The 24,311-nt window shown below is 40.3% G+C and overlaps 1 protein-coding gene across 1 annotated transcript in view; it reads right to left on the bottom strand.

Annotated features, from left to right (window-relative positions):
• PCSK1 (proprotein convertase subtilisin/kexin type 1) overlaps positions 1-7,051 on the bottom strand; it is a 50,011-nt gene extending 42,960 nt beyond the window's left edge. The window contains exons 1-2 of the mRNA XM_082458099.1: positions 4,431-7,051; positions 887-991 (exon numbers count right to left, since the gene is read on the bottom strand). Coding sequence (XP_082314225.1) covers positions 887-991; positions 4,431-4,610 — 285 coding nt within the window. The 5' untranslated portion in view covers positions 4,611-7,051. The remainder of the gene's footprint in view (positions 1-886; positions 992-4,430) is intronic.
• Between the last annotated feature and the right edge of the window lie 17,260 nt (positions 7,052-24,311).

Below are 24,311 nucleotides of genomic sequence, written 5' to 3'. Positions count from 1 at the left end.
CCAGTCATTTCCTACTCTCATAATTTGTCTTCCTTTTCTTCTTCTTCTTTTTTAAATTTTATCAGTTGCATAAGAAATAAAATAGCAAATTATTTTACAGGGTTCACGAATTCCTGTACTTTCAACAGTTCTAGCACCTTTCTGTCACTTATACTTTTCTTTATGGGAAGTTGAAAGCATGTGTTTTATCTCTCACAAAGCTTCCAGAATTCTTTAGAATGTCCTAGACAACAGAAATCATGTACACAGATATCAGGCCAGCCAGGATAAGTTTTCACCAGTATGGCACATTCTTGAGAAAAGGCAACATTGTGTATGCAGATTCCAATACTTCAAATTTCTATTTCATATCAACATTCTATTGGTGTGTTTGCTGACCTTGAAAACAGACTTCAGAATCAAAAGGTACATTAGACGTACATGAAATTGGCTCCACACTTTACCTATATTCATTCTAGACATTTCCTGCTGTTGCCTAATCATTGAATATGTATACAAACCAGGATAAAAAGAGATCAAATGCTTTGGATCAGACTATACAATACTTATAGAAACATTTTCCTCATGAAGACATGGATTTAAAACTCCCTCAAAAGCACTAGTTCCCTACATAACCAAACCAGACAGAATGACAGAATGTTTTTTCAGTTATACTGAAATGTTATTAAGAACAGGGTTTATGTATTATATTTCTTTGGCATCATCACATCAGATATCAAAGTGCTTGGTACATAATAGGCATATAATAAAAGTCTGTTGATTGATTGTACTGTCAAACAGTTCATCAGTGCTGCCACTTGATTCTCAATATTCATTTTCATGCTCTTAGACTGGATTTGTGAGCTAGTGTTTATATATATATTGAAGACAAATGCACAACACTTACACGATCATCATCAGATAATCTCTTAGTGATACGAAGGGCACTCCTTCGAGACCTCCGAGGATGGTTTTTATGTTTGAATAAGTAGTGATTTTCAAGTGAGCCAATCTATAAGAGAAAAAATTAAAATAAAAATCCTCTTTCCAAAATAAGTATCTATAGGTTAGGTTGAAACACAGCTAACTTGGAGACAGGCAGCTTTTGTTAAATCCATTTCTTGTATTGAAGTTCACTTTTTTCTTCATGAGGAAGACACTGATAGAAGCCTTCCCTCTCAGTGCGTTGAGTGAGATGAGCTTCATGATATTGTGACTTGGGCTCACAGCATACTTGGGAGCTGATGATGCTTCTGCTTCACATATTTCAGAGGAACTACATTTGCTTTTCTAGGTGATGTTATTGTGTAGACAGACATTTCTTAAAAAATATTCATTTTGTCAGATTTATTCTGTCAGAGAACAATAATTTGTGGAAGGCAGGCAAACCCTTTGGTACGATATATAGGCAGTGCCACATTCAGCTAGAATAATTTGTTGTTATTATGAAATATAGCCATTGACTCCATAGTGATAATTATTATACTACTAGTAGTGACCATCTGACTTTCCAATAGTTCAAGGCTTTGAGGAAGAAGCCAGCATGCCACATTTAGGACAGGTGTTCCACCTTAGAGGGTGTAAACTTCTCTGGGTGACTATCAATACATTTGGTCCATTTAGAACTAAGTTCATTATTCTTTTAAGCTAGTTTCCCTTTATTCAAAATCGTACTTAATTGAACCTACCAAATTCTCTAGATGCCCTGTATGTTTTTAAACTGAGCCAAACAATTGACAATGGGTTATTTCAGAAGAACTACATTCTTTAAATTGGTGTTTCTTATCACCTAGAGAATTTTTTAATAGAGATGCTTAGTCCCTGCTCCAAGCATGAACCTCAGGGGGTGAATCTGCTATAAGCTTTACATGGAGTTGGGGAGAGAGAATATTAGCCATAAGAAAAGATCACCAGTGCTTAGCTCTGTTTCTGCTATCAACTGGTTTTGCTTCTTGTCACCCCTGCCCCCAATCCTAGCTTTTGAGGCCTTAAGGAGCTCAAGATAGTGACGCTAAGTTAAGTGTAAACAAAGGAAGAAATAAGCAGAACCAGGAAAGCACTATCAGTCTTTTACAAAGAATTATTATTTTAAAAACATTTATTAGTAATGCCATTTAACTGGGAATATGCATATGCAAATCACATGCAAGTATAGATAGGTTTTCCCACTATTTTCTAAAGCCTCTTGTGACTATGCCACCCCTTCCTCGAAGATCCTACCAAGAGTACTGATTTATTGTTATTTATTTATTAATTGAGACTTGTGATTTTGAAAGACAGTCTGCATAATGAACGGTCCGGGTTTGGATGTATGTCTGGGGCTAATAAGGTGAGAAAATTAAGAGGGAGGTTTTTTTTTTTTTTATTGATTTATTTATTTTTGGCTGTGTTGGGTCTTCGTTTCTGTGCGAGGGCTTTCTCTAGTTATGGCAAGCGGGGGCCACTCTTCATCGCGGTGCGCGGGCTTCTCACTATCGCGGCCTCTCTTGTTGCGGAGCACAGGCTCAGTAGTTGTGGCTCATGGGCCTAGTTGCTCCGCGGCATGTGGGATCTTCCCAGACCAGGGCTCGAACCCATGTCCCCTGCATTGGCAGGCAGATTCTCAACCACTGTGCCACCAGGGAAGCCCCAAGATGGAGTTATTTTTTGCTCTCTCCTCCAATCTCCTTTCACACAATTACCAATGCTATTTAGCTGCCCCAAAGATTAAGTTCCCAGTTTTTTTTTTTCCTCATAGGACACACAAGATTTCCATGATGCCCACAGTACCCACCCGTACAGTTCCGCCCACTACTCACTCTCTTTTTAGATCCCAACAATGCCTTGCAGTTTCCAGACTTATAAGTAAGTCACTTTCTTTTTATCTCCCTGGTTTCCCACAAGCTGTTTTCTATGCCTGGAGTGCCTTCTCCAATGTCATCATGTTCTCCAGGGCAACCTTTGATTCTTCTTCCTAAACCTGTGCAAGTGTTTCCTCCTTGGGCTGTCTTCTTTCACCCCTCCCCAATTCCCTTCCATCCTCAATCCTTCAGTCAACAAGTATTGAGACTCCAGGAACAGCTTCTATTGCTATACCAATTGCTTGCAATTGCAGTCATTTGTTTCTAAACCAGTCTCTAGACTCTTGATTCCTTGAAAGTTTATTTTCCTCCTATTATTCCTCAGCCCCTAACATGGAACCTAGCACAGAACAAGGACTGGGTAAAAGCAAAAGTATGGGTCTGCTACTGGGACACGGAGAAGAGAATTCAATATGTGTATTGACTTTCCTGCTGGGGATTCCAGACAGTTTGGTCATGAAGTTGGAGAATGAAGCCTCTGGCAAGGAAAGGCACATCCCCCAGTGCATCTGGATCTATGGAATTGCCAACGCCCACACCCCATTACTCATCCATGACTTCAGCTGCATCTCTACCACCACCTCTAGAAAAAACGCGCCAAAATGTTTTACAACTCTTTCCTCCCTCCCACCCCCCGTTTCCATGCACAGCAACTTACAAGGCAAGGAATGAGGGCTTGATTCTGAGCCAAGGGAAAGGAAAGCTCAGATTAGAACTCACACCCTCTGCGGCGCACAGCTAAGGAGCCCCCTACATAATGCCTTAACGCCCCCCCACCCCCCAGCTGTCTATTAACCAAGGCCTTGCTTGGACGGGCAACAGTTTTTTTCACAAGGTGAAACCCCTGGAAAGCTAATACGCATTTGGCTGGGGAACAAGAAAGAAAGAAATCCTTTCCCCAGTCACTTCGGCAGCTTGACCCTTCAGGGGAACTGACCAAGCAAAGTTGTGAAGCTCGGACTTTGCAAGTTTCCATTGAGAATCCAGAGCTCCCGGTAGAGGCCCGGAGAGTTGGTCCCATGTCTTTCACCCACCTCATCTATCACTCCGTAGCCCCCGAGCCCCCGGGTCGCGAGTCCCGGCCACTGACACTCTCCCGATGCCCTGGGCGTATCCTCGAAGGCTGCCGGCGAACATCTCCAAGCCTGCTTGACCCCTTGCATCAGGACTTGGATCTGATGCTGCCATATTGAAAAGAATGAAACAGCCAGCTCCTGACGCAGACCCGCTGAGTCCCAGGGGACAGAGCGCTCTGCCTCTCCTCTGGGCACCGGTTGGTAAGAGCCTGCGTGCATCTCAAGTTCCGTGAACAAGCGTGGAGGGATCTTTCTTCCATACCGCGCGGGAACGGATTTCAATTCCAGAGCGGACAACAACGAGACTAAGCTGTACCCAGCTGCAGCGGCTTGGTTCTGCCTGGCTGCGCCCAGCCCAAACAATAAATAAGGCAAGCCGTCTCCAAGCGCGCCGGGGCCGAGAGCTGGAGAAGCTCGTGCTCTTCGCCACTGTGCTGAGGAGAGTGCAGCCTGGAACTCCCGCACGGGAGATTACGCTCCAGTCCCGCCAGCCCCCTCGAGCCCCGGAAAGTTTTCTGAAAGTGCAAACTCTTACCTGACCCAGAAGGTCATAGCCCAGCTCCTCGGCTATCGCTGAGGCTGCCTCCGGTCCCCCGGGGATCTCCGCCGCCCATTCATTCACAAACTGCCTCTTCGCTTTTACATTATTCAATGCACACCAAGCGCAAAAGAGAGCGAAAGCAGTACACTGCAGAGCCCAGGCTCTTGGCTCCATGGCTCTCCCACTCGCTCGCACACGAGTGGGAAGGAGAGGGGGGATGAGAAGCAAGATAGAAAAGCCAGAAAGGATCGCCCCTTCCACCCTCCGGCTCTGGACCACTTCTCGCTCCCGGTTGTTCTGCGACAAGACAGAGAGACGCGCCGGAGAGGCTGGGTGGCGGCGAGCGCTCAGTGCAGCGCTTCGCTCTCCCGGTCTCCCGGTCTCCCGGCAGAGTGGAGCCCCAGCCCTTCCGAGTCGGAATGGAAATCAGTGTTTACACGTCAAATCTACGAAAGCCATCTCTTGACGTCAGATCTACCTGGACTAAGATCTGGATGGTATTCCCAGCGGGATGGAGAAGCGGCTAAAATAAGCAGCAGAGAAGAAAAGGAAGGAAACGTTTGCTCGTATCGGTTAAGTCTGCTCCCGTTCTGATTGTAAATTCTGTAGCCGTGAGAAACACCTTCACTTCTCAAAGAGAAGTGCCCCATTTGAATATAACTACCAGGAATCAAAGATCTGGAGTCCAGCACACTTTCCTTCCCTTCTGTCCGTTTTCTTTATCTTTACTTGATTGTCTTGTGTAAGAGGAGAAGGGAGGGAGGAGGATTCTTATAAAGGCCCTGTGGATATCGGCGCCTGCTGTGAAGAACCGGGCTTTTCAGCCTTTCAGATCGGACAGAGGCTGGGAGGGCAGAGAGGAGAAGGGAAGCTTCTACTGCCCGGATTCTAACCTAAATTGCCTGGGAAAATGAGCACTTCTGGAAGGCAATGCTAAAGCCATACTTTTAAAAACGTATTTTTAACCATTCAAAACCACCTTAGTTAACAAGTTTACATCCTTCTTTCCTCTGTTTCTCAACCTCAGTAAAACAATATCTAAAATTCTATCCCAGATATTGCAGGACCCACTATCACCCACTTTACAGTCCTTATCAGAAAAAATGATTAATCTCGTGATTTTAAAATTTTATTTATTTTTATTCACATGATTTTTAAAAACAGAAAATTATTTCCTTTATTTATAAACAAGGGAATGTAGGGACCCAAGTGCTGTTGTGTTGACTCAGGGAGAGAAAGAGCAGGTTTCATTCGCTCTGAACTTTCCATTCTTCCTTCAGCTCTTCACTTTGGGGTTGAACTGAAGCTATGCCATTACTTTCCCATAAAATGCACAATTTCTTTTTATGGAAGAGTGTTTTCCCGTGGAAAGAGAATAAGCAGACGTCTAAATGATGCTCCGCGCCACCCCCCCTCCCCCCCGATCCCAGAACAGGGAAATGGGTACAGTGCACTGTGGCTGAACCTCTTCTGATCCTGAGGGGTTGAACCTGACGGGAAATGCCAGGATCTCCATTCAGCACCGAGGGATGGACAGCGCCACAAGCGCTGGTTGCTGGAGCTGCCCTTCTGAGCTCCAAAAACTGTTGTCCTCCCGCAACCGCCTAGAACCAAACTGTTTCTCTTTTGACTGGTGCCTTTCCTCTCTTTAAAATGGAAAAATAAGAAATTGACCTCAAGGGAGAAGTACGGTTAGGTGATGATCGTGACTACTTGCGTCGGAGTTCGCGGGAAAGTGACGGTCTCAGCCCAAAAGTAAAATAGCAGGGGATTCAAAGTCTTGCCTGCGAAAGGTCTTTTTCTTTTTTTAAGCTCCCAGCCGCCGGGGGGCGCAGCCTATTCTAAAAGAAGAAAAGAGATAAGAGTGGAAGAAAGCATATGAGCTTGTGGAGAAAGGAAGCAAGAGATAACTCTTTACCGGAAGCAAATGAGATGGAGGCTTGGTGGAGGATAAGGCTGAGAAATGCATTTGCCTCCATGTTTGCAGAAATGTGGAGTAGATTGATAATTTCTTTAAACCTAAAGCTTCTTAACAAAAACAAATTCCAACGTTAATAAGCCATGTGGTGCAGTTAAGTCTATTACTATAATGTAACTGTCACATGAGGTGCTGTAGAATGGTCTCAGATTGATAATTCGTCTGTCAGCTCTGTAAATTCACATGTGTGAATGTTGATGGCTGGGTGAACTGTCTTCTTTTCTCTTCGTGCCTCACCCTGAGTTGTGGCCTCAAGCTCTCTAGGGTGTTTCATTCTCACAACAGACAGATGCTGTGTGCTAGCAAAGCAAAAGAAACTTGTGGCAAATATTTAATAATGGTGTTTCATTATTAAATATTTTTAAATATTTAATATTATTTATTTAAAATATTTAATATTACTTAATAAATATTATTAAATATCTACTGTCAGTTTGACAGTTCAAGTAAATCATTAGCGAGGCCAATGTCTCAATAATGAAGAATTTGTCTTAAATGGAGTACCCTACACACCTGTAATAAACATTTGGTTGATATATTTAATACGGCAAACTAAATTCTCACAGTAAAAAGATAATATCCCCATCCAAACGATATACTGTATATATATATATACACATATATATGTATATATATATGTGTATATATATATATATATATATGTCAGTAATTTATTTTGAAATTCTCTGAATCTTATCTGATGGACCTTATTTGGCACAGTTTCTGGGATGCAGAAGAAATGAGTGTTTACCAAGGCTGGAGGGTGCAAATAGATGTAGAACTCATCCTAACTTTGTCATATCAAGGGCTAGTCTTATCCTGCTATGTGGATGATAGTAATAACCTCCAGGCCCATCAGTGTCATATTTTATATCATGAATTAGAAGAGCCAATTATCACCTTTAAGTTGGTTCTAACAGCATTTGATTCATCTGATTAATTTATGTAGAAAACAGGATAATTCAGAAACCGAGGAGGACTGTGTTTCTATTACGAATTATTAAGTAAGTGTCATGCCTTTCATGACTGCTCCCAACTGCCCAGTGATACAGTTAATCATTTATTAGGTTTTCTTGGAAAGTAATAAGAGCAAGGCTATTATGAACAGGAAGCAAGAATATGTTCAGAGATGACCGTATCTCTTTAGTCTTAGAAAACAAAATGTTTAATCCTTTTGTTACAGTGCAATAAACTATGTACACTAAAATGCACAAAACCAGGTGCTCAAGGATTTATCACAGCGTGAACACTATGTAACCATTCAGGTCAAGAAAAAGAGCATTGCTAGCCCTCCAGTATAATATTCCAGGTTTTTTTTCAAGAGGCATAGGAGAAGGAGTGAGGAAATAACTTAGGTTTAACATTTTCCAATTATTACGTAGACTTACCTGTTTTCTTTGGGTAATAGTAGCTATATATTAAGACAAATATATAATTAATTAGTCTGTATACTAGAAGATATTTGGTAACGGAACATATTATAGAGGGAAATCTACCTATAGCAGTGTTCCCCCAAATAGAAAATTACAATATTTGTATGACACACTGGGGTAAAACTGGAGGAAATTTGGGAATATCTGTACTTAGTACTTAGTAAAGATATTCATTACATATTTTTATATGATACAGTTTTGACAAGAAAATAAAATACAATATTTGGAGCAATATATTAAAATTGAATATAGATAACATTAAATTGAGAACTGTGAATATACTTCCATCGATATAACTTTTTTAAAAAAATAAATTTATTTATTTATTTATTTTTGGCTGTGTTGGGTCTTTGTCTCTGCGCGAGGGATTTCTCTAGTTGTGGCGAGTGGGGGCCACTCCTCATCGCGGTGCGCGGGCTCACTATCGCGGCCTCTCTTGTTGCGGAGCACAGGCTCCAGACGCGCAGGCTCAGCAGTTGTGGCTCACGGGCCCAGTTGCTCCGCGGCATGTGGGATCCTCCCAGACCAGGGCTCAAACCCGTGTCCCCTGAATTGACAGGCAGACCCTCAACCACTGCGCCACTGGGGAAGCCCCATCATCAATATAACTTTTTATCTCAGGTTTTATGCTTGAAAGCCTATATACCATTTCTAATCAAAACATTTTCATGTAAGGCTTTTTGAATTGTTGATGGTTGCTGTCAATGAAAAAAAAATTTCGTACAAGAGAATAAAAATTTTGAAACAAGTTTTACAACCATTAAACAATTTGCAACATTTGATTTTAAATGTAGCAACTCTTCCTTTTAGCTCCTTGCCAAATTTACCATTGGAATTTCATAAGAGGATGCTATAGATTTAGAATTTACCTAAACTTTGTCAAGTATTACAAAATCATTTTTCTAAATTGAAAAATACACGTACCTTTTAGAGATGTTACCATGCACCTACTTTGCCACAAATGGATAAAAGTATTTAATGTATGGGAAAACTGATATTGGGGTCATCACCTAAAGATACACCTACCAAAAACCTCTTTCTTTCTCATTGTCTATCCTCCCATGGCCAAATTTTGGTGGGCATGCTATGCTAGTGAAGCACTTAAGACGTGAACTTCTCCAACAGATCCACAGATCCTTCTCCTAAGATAAAAATGGATATGCTTGCAGCAAGTTGCTCAAGTTGATATCAATGTGATAGACACTTGGCTTGGTTGAGCTCAATGTCTTGAGGCCAGACTAATGAGTGCTAGATGTCACTCACTAATCATGATTGACTAATTGCCAACCTGGTTGGGTCTTCTTCCCAGGAGCCCAGAATCAAGCTACTTGCCTGACCTTCCCAAAGGATAAGAAGACCAAATATCTTGAGGGACATCTATAATTCTACCAGCTGGAAAGCCCTAATCTATAGAAATGAAGGTAAGAGAATAATAAAGCAAAGTCAGTACACAGAAAGCCTCTGGAGTGGATGGATAATTATAAAGGACTTTTGTTGAATGAACTAGACAAACACTTAAAGTCTTGAATTTAATATAGATTTGGATTATTAAAATTGAAGAAATGAGTGCTATTCTAATTATTGAACATGACTCGTCACTTCTAATGAAAGTGGATAATTAAATGTAGTCATATACAAGTATTTATTAACAATTTTTCTTACCTTAGAACAGGTTCCTTAAAAATATGCATTTACTGAGTAAGTTTTGGAGTATGGCTGCTTCTGTTTCCAGGCAATGCTCCTGCTTCCTCTATGTGCTCAAACACTGCCATTTTCATATGGAAAACACAGTACATAACTGCTTTCTTTGTTCCTGAAGTGTATTTTTTTTTAATGAAAATTATAGACTCTCAGTATCAAAAAGTAACCTTAACAGTTCTCTGGTTCCTTGCTTTTCAAAGTGTAGTCCATATACCAAATGATAGGCATCACTTTGGAGCTTGTTAGAAATTTAGTCTCTCAGCCCCCACCCCAAAACTACTGAATCAGAATCAGTTTTTCTAATTAGTCCATGTTGATTCACATGCAATTAAAGTTTGAGAAGCACTGATCTAGTAAACACATCCCTAAATACTTGACACTCCTCAGGAATTGTCCTTTTCACCATTGAGAATGATGTTAACTGTGGGTTTGCCATTTATGGCCTTTATTTTGTTGAGGTAAGTTCCCTCTATTCCCACTTCTGGAGAGCTTTTATCATAAATGGGTTAATGTGGTGTATCACACTGATTGATTTGTGTATATTGAAAAACCCTTGCATCCCTGGGATAAATCCCACTTGGTCATGGTGTATGATCCTTTTAATGTATTGCTGGATTCGGATTGCTAGTATTTAGTTGAGTATTTTTGCGTCTATGTTCATCAGTGATATTAGCCTGTAATTTTTTTTTTTTTTTTGTGGTATCTTTGTCTGGTTTTGGTGTCACGGTGATGGTGGCCTCATAGAATGAGCTTGAGAGTGTTCCTTCCTCTGCAATTTTTGGGAAGAGTTTCAGAAGGATAGGGTTAACTCTTATCTAAATGTTTGATAGAATTCATCTGTGAAGCCATCTGGTCCTGGACTTTGGTTTGTTGTAAGTATTTTAATCACTGTTTCAGTTTCAGTACTTGTGGTTGGTCTGTTCATATTTTCTCTTTCTTCCTGGTTCAGTCTTGGAAGATTGTATCTTTCTAAGAATTTGTCCATTTCTTCTAGGTGGTCCCTTTTTTTGGCATATAGTTGCTTGTAGTAGTCTCTTACGATCCTTTGTATTTCTGTGGTGTCAGTTGTAACTTCTTTTTCATTTCTAATTTTATTGATTTGAGTGGATAAAGAAGATGTGGTACATATATATGATGAAATATTACTCAGCTATAAAAAGGAATGAAATAATGCCATTTGCAGCAACATGGATGGACCTAGAGATTATCATACTAAGTGAAGTAAGTCAGACACAGAAAGACAAATATCATATGATATCACTCATATGTGGAGTCTAATAAAAAAATAAAGATCCAAATGAACTTATTTATAAAACAGAAACAGACTACAGATATTGAGAACAATCTTATGGTTACCAAAGTGGAAACGTCGAAGGGGGGAGGGATAAATCAAGAGCTTTGGTGAACACACACACACTACTATGTATAAGATAGATAACCAACAAGGGCCTACTGTATAGCACAGGGAACTCTAATCAATATTATGTGATAACCTATATGAGAAAAGAATCTAAAAAGAATGAATATATGTATATGTATAACTGAATCACTTTGCTGTACACCTGAAACTAACACAACATTGTAAGTCAGCTCTACTCCAATAAAATTAAAATTTTTAAGAAAAGGAATATTTCTTTCAGGTGGTTAGGTAATTCAGGGTCTCCCAAAACAGCCCATTCTTTGGTTTGGGTTGGCTCAAATAGTTACAAAGCCCTTCCTTATAATGACATAAATCTTCCCTCATTATCTGCCTCTAGTCATGCTAACTTTGCCCTATAGTACCACACTGATAGGTCTCAAGCTCTTTTCTTTATGACAGCTCTTCTGATCTGGAAGACAGATTATTATGTCTTGTCTAAGTTTTTTCTACTCTAGGTTAAACATCCCCAATCTTTTTAATGATTTTTGCATCCTGGTTACTCTTGTCTGAACAGGGTCTTTTTAACATACTTTTAAAAATATGGCACCTAGAATTAAATGTAATATAGTTGGCCAAACCTGTGTTGATTAGAGCAAGAATTTTACCTCTTTTTGGAAACTATCCTTTTGCCACTATAGCCTAAAACTTAGTTAGCTTTACTTCTTTCTTATTGAATAAATAATTTACTAGAATCTCTATTTGTAGTCACATGTGCTGCTATTAAGTTACATTTCCACCCTGATTTGCACAGTTTTTATGTTTTTGTTATCTGTGTATATAGAGGCAGGGGGTTAAGTGTTTTCCTTGTTGAGTTTCAGCCTCTCAGGATTTTTGGAATCTTGATTTTTTCATCCATTGATTTGCTCCTAGCTTCATGCTATATACAAATGTAGTCAACTTTCCATTAGTATCTTCATTCAAGTTATTAATAAAAAGATTTTAATTAATTAAGATGGAACCATTAGAAACTTCCCTACAAGTTAACTGATTTAATAATCATTATGCTTTAGAATCAGTTACAAATTTATCTTGCCAGTGACTGCTTAAAAGGAAAGCAAAAAGACCTTGTCACATGATATGCAGAAGTCCAGATATATAGTGGCTATAGGACTGACTCTATGTCATGCTGGGTGTCAGTGATCAAAATTTATTTTGTGAGTAATAAAAACCAAAAATTTAATAATTTGTTCTGAAATTGATGGTAGTCCACTGATCTAGTTCATAGAACTTACTTCTTTTTCATTCTTGGAACTGAGAATTTTTGACTCTCTCGTCTTTCAGTACTGATCTTTATTCTGCTTTCTGATATCCCTCAGTGAGCTTTGACACTGGTTCAGGTGTCTCCCTTTTAGAATAAATTTATTCTTAATTGAAGTTTACCCATATTATCTGTCCCCTCCCCTTGAATTAGTCCCAAGTAGCAGTGGTATAAACAGAATCATCTGATACATGTAACATTTTTGTCTATCAAAACAAAAGTCATCTTGGATGAATCAAAATTATTTTGGTTTCAAAAGACAAAGAGCTGTATCCTAACTAAAACTAGCTTAAACAAGAAAAAGGAAATACATTGGCTTATGTTATTAAAGCTTGAAAAAAGAAAGAACTGGCCCAGAAGACTGGAATCAGAGACTTAAACAGCATTATCGAGTGTCCTCCCCACCCCCTCTCTCCTCACTTCTCAGCTTCTACGTCTTCTTAGCTCTCGTTTCTCAGGCTTTTCCAAAGGGTAAAATACACAACTGTTGGTACTTCTGGGATCACAGCTTTCCAGTTCATAAACCAAGGAGAAAACGAGGACCTCCTTTCCATCCTCAACATGAAAGTCTCAGAGCAAAACTCTGGGTGCTAGGTAGGTTTGGGTGATATGTTTGCCCTGGGCCAATCACTGTGGCCAGGAAGTTTTAGTGTTGTGATTGGCCAGATGTAGGCCATGTGGCCAACGTTGTATTTGAAAGTGGGAGGAGGGTATTAGCTTTACTACAACTTGTAGCCGCATCACTATTTCAGTGTTTTCAGTAAGGAAAGAGCAATTCCCCAAAGGAAGGGTGAAGTGGAGGTCCCTATAATAAAGGAAGAAAAAGTGTTTAGAAACAAAAGGAAGTTCCCATAATAAAAGGAGAAAAAGTGTTTAGAAACATAAACAATCACCATGCCCTTCAGTAGGCAGAAAGCAAGTAAAGAATAGTCATTGACAATTCATATTTTCCCATTCTGCATATTATCTGTCCTGTGATTGATGCATTTAAGCATCATTCAACATTTAAAAGCAAATATCAATGTTGAATTAATTAATTTAGACAAAATAATATAAATATAGCATGTGATAAATTTAAATCCTTAAAAATTGTTTAAAGAAGACTTAGGGGTAAGGTTATAAAAACAAGATAATATCTTTCCTAACTTTGCATCTTGAAAGTTTAGATTTACAAAAGGTTACAAAAACAGTACATAGAACTCTTACGTACCCTTCACTCAGCTTTCCCATCTTATGTATCTATAGTACAATTAGCTAAACCAAGACATTAACATTGATACAGTACTATTAACTATTCTACAGAACTTCTTCAAATTTTCTCATGATTAGATTGGAATTATGCATTTTTTAGTAGGAAGTGATGTTCTGTCATTTTCATTCCTGGTATCAGGAGGTACAGATATCCACATGTCTAATTACTAGTGATGCTATCTCTGATCACTTGAGTAAAGTGGCACTGGCCATGTTATCCTCCACGATAAAGTTACTATTTGAGAAAGACTGTTTCAATGCAAAAATAATTGTTGAAGTCATGATAAAAAGAACCAAAGTAAATTAATAATATCCAAATTTATTTTTTTGAGAAAATAAAAATAATTTCACTTCCACGGACACTTGTACTTATGATCCTCGTTATTTATTTTTCCACATTCCAGGAGATTGCTTTTCAGCCTTACTGATTGTATTTCTTGCTTGTCATGTCTGAGATCAGGGTTGGCCCACTCTTATAACCACAATTAGAGACAATTGTTTGAGGCCTGCTTTTCCTTACCTGTTTACAGCAGCTTCAGTGCAATCCTTCCTGGATTACATTTGTTTAAACAATAAGCAGATTAATTCCAGCATTCACTGGAGGGCGATGAGAAGCAAAGGAAAAGTTAGGTTCAGTCCATTGTTGTTTATCCCTCACTGGCCCTGCTAGAAAGAAAGCCTGAGGATGACCAATCCTAAAGCTGATGCTGGGGGATGGAGGAGGGTCTTAAATTGCCACCCAACACAGATGACTCAGTTCTCAGCTGCTCTCCTGGGCCTCTTTGACCACCCCTCTCTGACTGGAAAGAGAAAGCAAATCTGTGAAAGCAGAATCAGTCCATAGCACATTACTTTAAAATTCTGAACTGGTTTCCTACGCTCAGTCTCAGGAGATGTCTAATGCAAATAGGGTTTTCTGGCTTCTTTTAAAAACTAGAAAATATGGGTCTAAATTCCCGCCATTCTCAGACACTGAGACAAAGTGTCAATTTCTGCCATTACGTTTACCCCCGCTTTTGTTTTCTTATGACAGAGTTCAGGTATCCTTAACTGTATCGAAAGTGGGAAAACAAAGCACAGCAGAAGGAATCAAGTATTTAAAGACAACTTTCTCTTATGCCTGACTTACTCGTTCAGCTATGGTATCTGCCTATCTCCTCTGAGTATTTGTGTCTGCAACCTTTTCCCTGGAGCCTCCTGAAGACTCTTTCCTGTATTGTCCAGAACTGGCCACAGTGCAGCCATAGCTCTTTACTCACAACAAGAAAGAGGCAAAGGACAGCAGGTCCAATAGCTTAAGAAAAGGTGTAATTGGCCAGGTCTGGGTTGTTACATCCCAGGAAGAAACTAATAGGTGGCAAGAGTTCATTCCCAGCCCATGAACTTGGGAAAGAGATGGACTTGTGGGTGGGTGTGTTGGTGGGGATGGAGGTGGAAGGTATGTTAGCAAGGTGAAGGGGTCAATTCAAGGCTGCTCATGGTTTTCTGACTCTCCAGTCCAGATTAATCAGGATTCTAGGGTGGGGTCACACCTACACATGGGGAAATGTGGGGTTTGGCACTGGGAAAGCTGGGAAAAATGGGCATGAGACAGTGTTTTGTGGGGTGTCGTGGCTGGTGATCCAGTTTCTCCTTCCTGGTACTCTATCGCTCGAGAAAGCAGAAGCAGGGCCTTTAATTTTATTTGCAAGGTTAGTTGAAAGTTGACTGGAAAACTGACACCATTTGACAGACTGGCCCCAAACTCTACATGGACACTGTTTTGAAAAGCAATAAGCACAGAGGTAAGAACAGGCTCTGGAGCAGACTGCCTGGGTTTGAATCCCAGTTGTGCCACTTATTAGCTGGTGATGTTTGGACATGTTTTCGACCCTTCTGTGCTTTCGTTTCTTCATCTGTAAAAAGGGCTATAATAGTAACTTACCTGATGCAGTTATATAATATACCTAGTGCAAGTAAATGATAGTTATTTTTATTGAGAAAACAGCACTTTGGATATACCACAGTTTTTTTTGTTTGTTTGTTTGTTTGTTTGTTTTTAAAGACACCAATTGTTGGGGCTTCCCTGGTGGCGCAGTGGTTGAGAGTCTGCCTGCCGGTGCAGGGAACACGGGTTCGGGCCCTGGTCTGGGAAGATCCACATGCCGCGGAGCAACTAGGCCCGTGAGCCACAATTGCTGAGCCTGCGCGTCTGGAGCCTGTGCTCTGCAACAGGAGGGGCCACGATGGTGAGAGGCCTGCGCATTGCGATGAAGAGTGGCCCCCGCTTGCCGCAACTAGGGAAAGCCCTCGCACAGAAACGAAGACCCAACACAGCCATAAATAAATAAATAAATAAATAAACAATTAAAAAAAAAAATCCCCCTCCATACTCTTAACATGGAGTATAGTTTAAAAAAAAAATAAAGACACCAATGGTACTTGAACATTTATTATTATTTTTTTAAATTTATGTATTTATTTTTGGCTGTGTTGGGTCTTCGTTTCTGTGCGAGGGCTTTCTCTAGTTGCGGCAAGCGGGGGCCACTCTTCATCGCAGTGCGCGGGCCTCTCACTGTCGCGGCCTCTCTTGTTGCGGAGCACAGGCTTCAGACGCGCAGGCTCAGTAGTTGTGGCTCACGGGCCTAGTTGCTCCGCAGCACGTGGGATCTTCCCAGACCAGGGCTCGAACCCGTGTCCCCTGCATTGGCAGGCAGATTCTCAACCACTGCGCCACCAGGGAAGCCCCCACAGTTTGTTATAAAAGTGTCTTTTCAATGGGGAGGAGGTTGCGTGGGTGTGGAAGCACACTGGTTGTGTGATTTCAGTGCTTAAACCTGCCGGGCCCTGGCACCCAATTCGCGTATCACTCTCTCCTCTGTTCCTACTCACTGGTTTCCAGTGTGCTCCCCTCCCTCTTTTACTTCTGTCTATCATAGTCTTGCATATTCTCGGTAGATTTTCCCCATAATCCTGTTGAGAGAAGCAAGACAGATTTGATTAACTCTACTCCACTGAGATGCAGAAGAGTGAGGTAATTTACTTTGGGCTCATGCAGCTGACATCACACATTTGACTTTGGGTACCAGCTCCTTCCTCTTTGAGCGCTTGGCATTTGATTTCATGGTGGAGAATAAACAGTCGCTGAGTTAAGGGTATTGGGAGGAACTAGAAAGTTGCTCCTCTAAACACAGTCTCTAAAAATGGCACTTTAAAAAAATGAGGCACTATGTTGACTTGATCTGTTAAGTATGATGAAAATGTATTGTGTGAAAGCTTGAGCCAGTGTATTCTACAGTCAGTATCAGGAGCAGTGGTCAGATTTTGAGGCACCCAGAGAAAACAGTCAAAGGGGCACCTTTTTAAAAACTTTACTTCACCCCTCCACCTTGTCCTCCTGCTATTAGAACCAACCTATGATTCTACCTGTGTGATTGAATAGTAACAAAATTACTTCATTTCTGTTTTCTAACTTCATGTGGGAAGATTTAGATCTGGCCCACGTGCACCATGATTACAGGAATATAATGATAACTGGCATTTATATGGTACCTTATACTCTTGATAAGGAGTTAACATCTACTAGCTTCTCACTACACCAATACCACCAATCCCATTTTACAGACAAGTAACCTAAGTCAGAGGCAGGTGAGGCCACCAGAGTTTGCATAATTAATCTGATAGAGCTAAAATGAGAACTCAGGCGTGCAGTACTTCTGTCTTCCTTTGCATGGAATATTTTGACGTTTAAGAGTTTGAGCAGTTGAGGATATGAGTCTTCTTACTTAACCTGAAACTTCAGCTTCCTCATCTGTGCAGTAGGGGAAATAATACTGACTACTCTTTATAAGAACTGAAGGTGACTCAATCATGTAAATCGCTTAGAACAGGGCTTGGCGCAGCATGGTAAGTGCTCAGTAAAGGCTGCCTGTCATGACTGCTGGTCTGTCCTCTCTGGTCATTTTCTTGGCCTTGAATCAAAGAGAACTGCCCATGGTTTGAGAGTAATCCTAGAAACACTATGTCCCTAGGTTTATATTATCTTAAAATATTATTACCCTTTGTTGCTTTGGCAAGACTGGGAGCTCGAAAAATAAATGAGTTAAATTGGACAGCCTCCCTGGCATTAGTACCAGGCATATTTTAGGCCAGTAATTTTCAAACGGTTTATTTTACATAAATCTCACCTGGGGTGCTTGTTTAAAATGCAAATTGCTAAGCATCCCTCCTCCCATTCTGATTCTTGGAGAGTGTGGGGTGTAGGAATCTGCAAACTTTAACAAATACCCTTGGAGGTCATAAGAAACCCTGAAAGGCCCTTAACCAGTGTTGACTCCCACTTTGCTGTTCCTTCTCCTGCTCCTCTTCCTTCTGTTCCTTTTTTGTTTTTGTCATTGTGATCATCACCCTCTTCATCCCCTTGTCTTCTCTATCTTCTCATTTCTTTCTTCTTTTTTTTTTAGCCTTTCAAATAGACTGCCTGAGGTTATTTTCCACTGTTAAGCTAGCTATATTATTATCTCTTTAGAGAAAATGCCACTGAACCTGGGGGAAAAATACAGAGTAATTACTCAAAGGGAAAAAATATATATATATAACTTCCCTGGAGCCAATTAGGAAGACAATTATTTAGTTGAAGTGATCATTTTGCTCTCACATCGCTGTAGGGCTCTGGCCCTCTCACAAAGAGTAAAATAGCCCATGTTTGTTTCCGGAGCTTATTAACGTTAGAACCAAATTTAATGCCCTGACAGTAGTTTTAAAGTCTTTCCTATTAAGATGCATAACTAGGTATAGGATTATTATCCATACAATCCAATAGGAATCTTATTTATATTGATATTTTTGCTTCAAACCAGCCAGGCATTCCAAGAAATATGTTCTTGGTCCTCTCTCCCCATCCCAATTCCCACCTTATTGAACCTTATTGCTGAGAAACCAGAAGAGAGAGCCAAGTGCCAACTATAAACCACTTAAGTGAACAAAGTAGGGTCACCTATTTGGATACTATATCTGTACAGCTTCAAAGAAAGTAGATATTTAGCGCTTACCAACTTTTAAAGAAATATAAATAGCTAATCCAAAGCATGAGTTTCAAAGTGTTTTTAGCCCAAATTATAGATGTGATTATCAGTGGTTGTCAGTTCTTGCTGCACATTTGGGTCATTTAGGTGGCTTTTAAACAATACTGATGCCATGGGCCCACACCCAGAGATTGTGATTGAATTAGTGTGTCCCAGAGCATGCTAGGAAGGAAATCTACTGAGCATCATGGGATGGTTATTAATACACACAGATCAGATTTACTTGACAACTGCAGCTCTCTGCCTCCCTCTGTAAGGCATAGGTACGGATTAAGATTAGAAGTAAAATAAAGCAGAGAATTTTAAGAACGTTTTAGTCTCAATTCCTGCATATTTTAGGGAAAGTGAAATATTAGGTTTAGGACTTCTTAACTGCCTCAATTCTCCATTTCATTTTGCTAGGGTGTACTTGACCTTGTCAAAATACTCTTATCACCTAATAACATATGCAACTTCAAGGACCTTCCACGTGAATCTTAGCAGTATGAAGAATGAAGGTAAAAAGCAAGTTAAGTCTGCTGGTCAGTAATTTCTCATGGCTGAATCAGAGTAGTCATAGAAGTAGCCAGAAGGAGTTGAGAGTTTATTCACCCCACCTCACCCTTTCTGGAGCTTGTGAAGATTAGCTGGAGAGATTTATGTAAAGAGGCTATTTTTTTACACTGGTCTTCAATTTTGGCTTAGGCCTTTTCAGCTCTCATTGAAAATAGGTGCATTAAGATCATGATTTGCCAATATGCCTCGTGTGACAGATTTTTCACTTTGTAGGTGCTAGGCATAAAATTTGTTTTATTTAGAAAGATCACTAATAAAGTTCTAGTACTCGCTGTCTGCCTAGATGTTCTGGCACTTGGGAATAAACTTTTCCTGTTTTTTATATTTTAAAGTTTAAAGACCTTTTAGAAGTTGAATTCTTTTCTGATTTTATCTCATGCTGCAAAATCTGCTGGCTTATATAATTTAAAATCTTTCTTTCAAAGATTTCCACCAAATCATTGTCTATAATAGATAAAAGAAAAATCTTTTCTTTTTTTTACTACTATTTCTGGAAAATTTTTCTTATATTCCAGCTCTTCCACTGAGTCCTTCATTTTCATTTTTGCCATCATATTGTTAATTTCCAAGAGATCCTTTTTGTTTTACGAATGTTCCTTTTTATTTGTCCTTGTTTTTCTCTCATCGTTGCAAAATGTCCTCATATCTTTGAGAATAGTCATGTCAGTTTTTTGCTTTTTTGAAGTTTCCTCCCCCTGTGCAGCCCACTAAGTTTTTTTGTTCTTTGTTTTTTTCTGTTTCTGCTCTGTCAAAGCAAAGGCATTCCTCAGATATCTGGCGATCCTTGATTGCCAGACCTTGTTTAAGAGTGAGGCAAGGAAAGGATGGTTGGAAGTTGTGATCCTTTCAAAGGGGACTGACAAGTGAGAACTTTGCTATAGGGCGGTCTAGTAGATAGCCGAGGTGAGAAAACTGATGCCGGAGTCTTTTAAGTCTTTCCTCTTGGGTTGGTCAGGTGCCACAGAGAAGACTCCAACCACCAACCCCCAGTCTGGAGGGAGAGGGGGTGGCTGCAGAGGGAAAAGAACCCTGGGGAACTCAGCATCCACTATGCCTCACTTAGTTCCATAGGAAAACTCCACGTTTAGTTGTGCTTGTGTCCTGGTAAATCCCTGTTTTACTCTCTGTAGGGAAGAAACCTTTAGTCTTTGGCTGGGGTGGCAAAAGAGTGGATTCCTGGTAGTGATAAGGGGATCTAGGGGTATAGTTGCTTCAGAAGCAGGCTTTAGAGTAATCCGTTTTATTTTAGCATCTCTTTACATCTCAGCTTCCAGAGCCATTTGGTGCCATCAATTCCCAAGCCTTAGGGGAATTCTGAGATGTAGAAAGGGTTAGTTCTTAGTTTTCCCTGCTGCTGGCTTAAGATTCAATTTTCTTGGGTCCCCCAAAGTATTTGCTTTTCTGCTTCCATAATTTTATTGCTATTGCTTCCACTCCTGTTCTCATTACAATGAGTTTATGCCTTAAAAAAATTCCTTCCCTGTAGTTTTTGAGGGGTTTGGGGAGGGAGTGCATGTAGACACATGCATTTAATCAGCTAACTTTACCTGAAAGGATAATAGCCAAACAAATAAACACAATCTAAATGACCCCCAATATTTGACTAGTTAATAAACCGTAGGACTCTCAAAAAATGGAAGATTATCTAATCATTAAAAAATTATGCCAATGAATAATTATTGACATAGAAATATATCAGTTTCCATGTGGAAAATGACAGATTAATAACATTAATAATAGTAGCTAACAAAGTACTTTCTCTGTCCTCACCCTTTGCTAAGGCCCCTAATGAATTTTTTTCATGTAATTTCACCAAAAAAAATGTTATAAGGAAACTATCTTTATTATCCATTTTATAGATGAGGAAACTGAGGCTTAGATAGACTAAGCAATTTGCCCAAGGTCACAGTATCTTTGGCCCAGATTTGAGAAGACTGTAACTGGGTTCAAAAATGACAGAAATAGAACTCATAGGCACCAATGAATTCTATTCACAAGCTGTATCCAGCGTCAAAAGGGTATGAGAACAATATTGACAAGGATGCCTCTGACCAAGTATAGCCTCTGGTGTTCCTCTTCTTCCCCCAGGGATAAGGCAGTGGTCAGCAGCTTGAGCAGGTGAGAAATCTGACAAGTCTGAGAGGCCCAGGGCAAACAGTGGTCAGGCTTATTTCCTTTTATGCTTTCCAGGCCATTTCAATCCCCAGAAACAATTTATTCTACCATGTAATGTAATACGTAGCAATCGTGCTACCTGGCTATGTCCAGGTTCTAGGTCCAGAGATTCTTATTATGACACACTTTTGTGATTTACTTTATTCTACACCTGCACTGTGGGAGTCTTCCACTTATGTGTATTTAGTGGCTCTCCATAAGTAGGTCTGGTCACAGCCTATTTTGTAGAGTTAATAAGCCAAGTTTATAATATATGATTCAATTTCTGTAAAATGAAAAGAAACATGCTGGGTTCTGAGAAAAGATGAACCCAGTTCTCATTGTTCTATGTGAAATTGGAGTGGGGAGTAAGGGGTGCTGGGATTCTATTTGGAATTGCAAAATAATTTTGTGTCCAAAAGAACATCAGAGAACTCCTAGGATTACCTCCCTACCAGAACCCTTCATTGAGTCTACATAAGAAACCCATCCTTCTGTTGTTAACTTGACTCTTTATTATGGTATAAGAACCATTTACTCATGACCCTGGGTTACATCACAAAGTACTCTACCATTAACATGACTTTGAAGGGTACCATGGCCAGTTGCTTCTCTCTAATTTCTTGGCCTTCTTCCATATTTGAAAAAAGAAAGGACTGGGTAGGCCCATCACTCTTACGGGTGTGACAGGATAAAATTTGAGATATTAGCCAGGGTCCAACACCCTCTCCTATTCAGTCAGTAGCAAGCACTGCTTCACAGAAGATGTGGGGTTTTATACCAAGAATACAAAAGGAAAATAAGCAGTCAGTGCTCAGCTTTTGAATGTCTAAAAATAAAATTTCAACCTCACTACAAAGAAGGTAATCTATAAAGTCAAGGGTATAGATATTCCAGTTTCTTTTGAGCTGCAAGAGGCCAAGTCCCGAAGGAAATTGGGCATAAAGTTTGTGCTATAAACAATAGAATGGAAAGAGAATACAGAAAGAGTCAGAGTGCCCTATCCTGGAGACCAGATAAAGGTTATCTAGGCTAGGGGAAAAAGTTACCTTGAAGAAAAAGCAACAGTGGAATATGGGCATGAGACTTCAGCTCCTGTCCCCATCAGAACAACATCTAAGAGAGAGAAGAGGTGACTGAGCTTTCTATCATTTCGGAGATTTGAGAGTATAGTCATCATTCTAAGTATTTAACATAGCACAAAGATTGGCCAATTAGAAGAGATACACAATCAAACCAACTGATCATTTCTGGTGCATGTTGGCTAAATAACAGACCTGGACAGAGTGCAGTAATGCCTGATTCCCATTTGAGAATTCAGGGTGGCAGAGCCTTGCGTATGTGTTTCACAGGACAGTGGCAAGAGAGGAATAAAATTAAAAAGTTAAGGCATGAGAAAGCATGAGATACCTCTCTGAGTTTCTTTCAGGCTTCCAGTAATATGGTGACAGCTGAAAGTGTGCAGCCCCAAGGGGTCCTGGAAGTGGCTGAGAACACCAGTGGACTCTAAGAAGCTTGAACCCATGTTAGGGCCTCAGGCAGTAGCAGAAGTAAGGAGCATAAGGGCCTATTTCCAAAGGGTAGGCAAGACAATTTAGATAGCAGCTGATGCCAGCAGAGAATAAAGAATGCCTATTGACCACACACACATGCACACACACACACATGCACACCCCTGCCAAGCACTATTTAGAATTTAAATATCATTCAGGGGAGAAAATAGAGAAAGGCAGAACCTTAAAATTGTCTGAGTTTGAAATTAAAATAGCCGAGCAATAATTTTACTATCCACTTGGGAAAATTTGATCAAATTTTCTGCTTTTAGACAGAGATGTGGATTTATGATAGACATTACATTTATTTACAGATAAATAAAGATGTATTTTACCCATTGGGTGCCTAATCAGGTGTATGTGTGCACATACACGTGCACATGTATATAAAACCCAGATGTCAGCTGAGGGGCCCTGTTCTTTGAGATTCTAATTAAATTGACTCACATGCTCTCCATCGTGTGGTGAGACCACATATCTGTTCCAATCTCTCCAGAAAATACGCAGCAAGAAGTAGAACGGCTGCTCTGCTAGAACAGCACATGTCTACATCAGTGGTTTCATTTTAAGCGGTAGAGATGTCCTGCTGGATGGAACTCTCATCTGTAAAACAAGATAAAAGCAGGGCCCTCCTGGCTGAGTGGAGAGGAGGGACCAGGAAGCAACTCAGGGCATCTGTCTGGAGTATATTCATGGGATAGGACTGCCCCTATATAAAGAACATCATTTTGAAAACTACTGCTCTACTATTGCGGCGCTGGGTGTGTTACAGAGAGTGTATTAACAGGTGTGGGGGCTATTAATCTTTTTTTTAAATTAATTAATTAATTTATTTATTTTTGGCTGCGTTGGGTCTTTGTTGCTACGCGTAGGCTTCCTCTAGTTGCGGTGAGCGGGGGCCACTCTTCGTTGCGGTGCGCGGGCTTCTCGTTGTCGTGGCTTCTCTTGTTGCAGAGCATGGGCTCTAGGCGTGCAGGCTTCAGTAGTTGTGCCACGTGGGCTCAGTAGTTGTGGCTTGCGGGTTCTAGAGTGCAGGCTCAGTAGTTGTGGCGCACGGGCTTTGTTGCTCTGCGGCATGTGGGATCTTCCGAGACCAGGGCTCGAACCCGTGTCCCCTGTATTGGCAGGTGGACTCTTAACCATTGCGCCACCAGGGAAGCCTGGGGCTATTAATCTTAAAGGCCTAGGTGTAATTCCAAATGGAACTGGAAATTTGTGCATAAAATGTTTCTAATTATGTCCCTTGGACTTATAACTTCATCTGAGTCCTTGCCTTGCTGAATTTAAAGAAGTGATAGCAAGTAACCAAATGTTTTACTCTGGCATATGCAGACCATCCTGTCAACCGTCCCAAAAGAATTTGCTATATTTCATTCATTCATTCATTCATTCATTCAACGTATGTTTATTATGCTTTCACCAAATACCAAGCACTGTGCTTGGAAACAGTTTCCCTGCCCTCAATTGACTATGATATCTTTACATATATCCTAGGAACTATAGATCCTT

This window comes from Balaenoptera physalus, assembly GCF_965194825.1.
Source record: "Balaenoptera physalus genome assembly, chromosome: 3".
In the NCBI taxonomy this organism is placed as follows: domain Eukaryota; kingdom Metazoa; phylum Chordata; class Mammalia; order Artiodactyla; family Balaenopteridae; genus Balaenoptera; species Balaenoptera physalus.
This window is presented reverse-complemented; position numbering and strand designations above follow the sequence as displayed.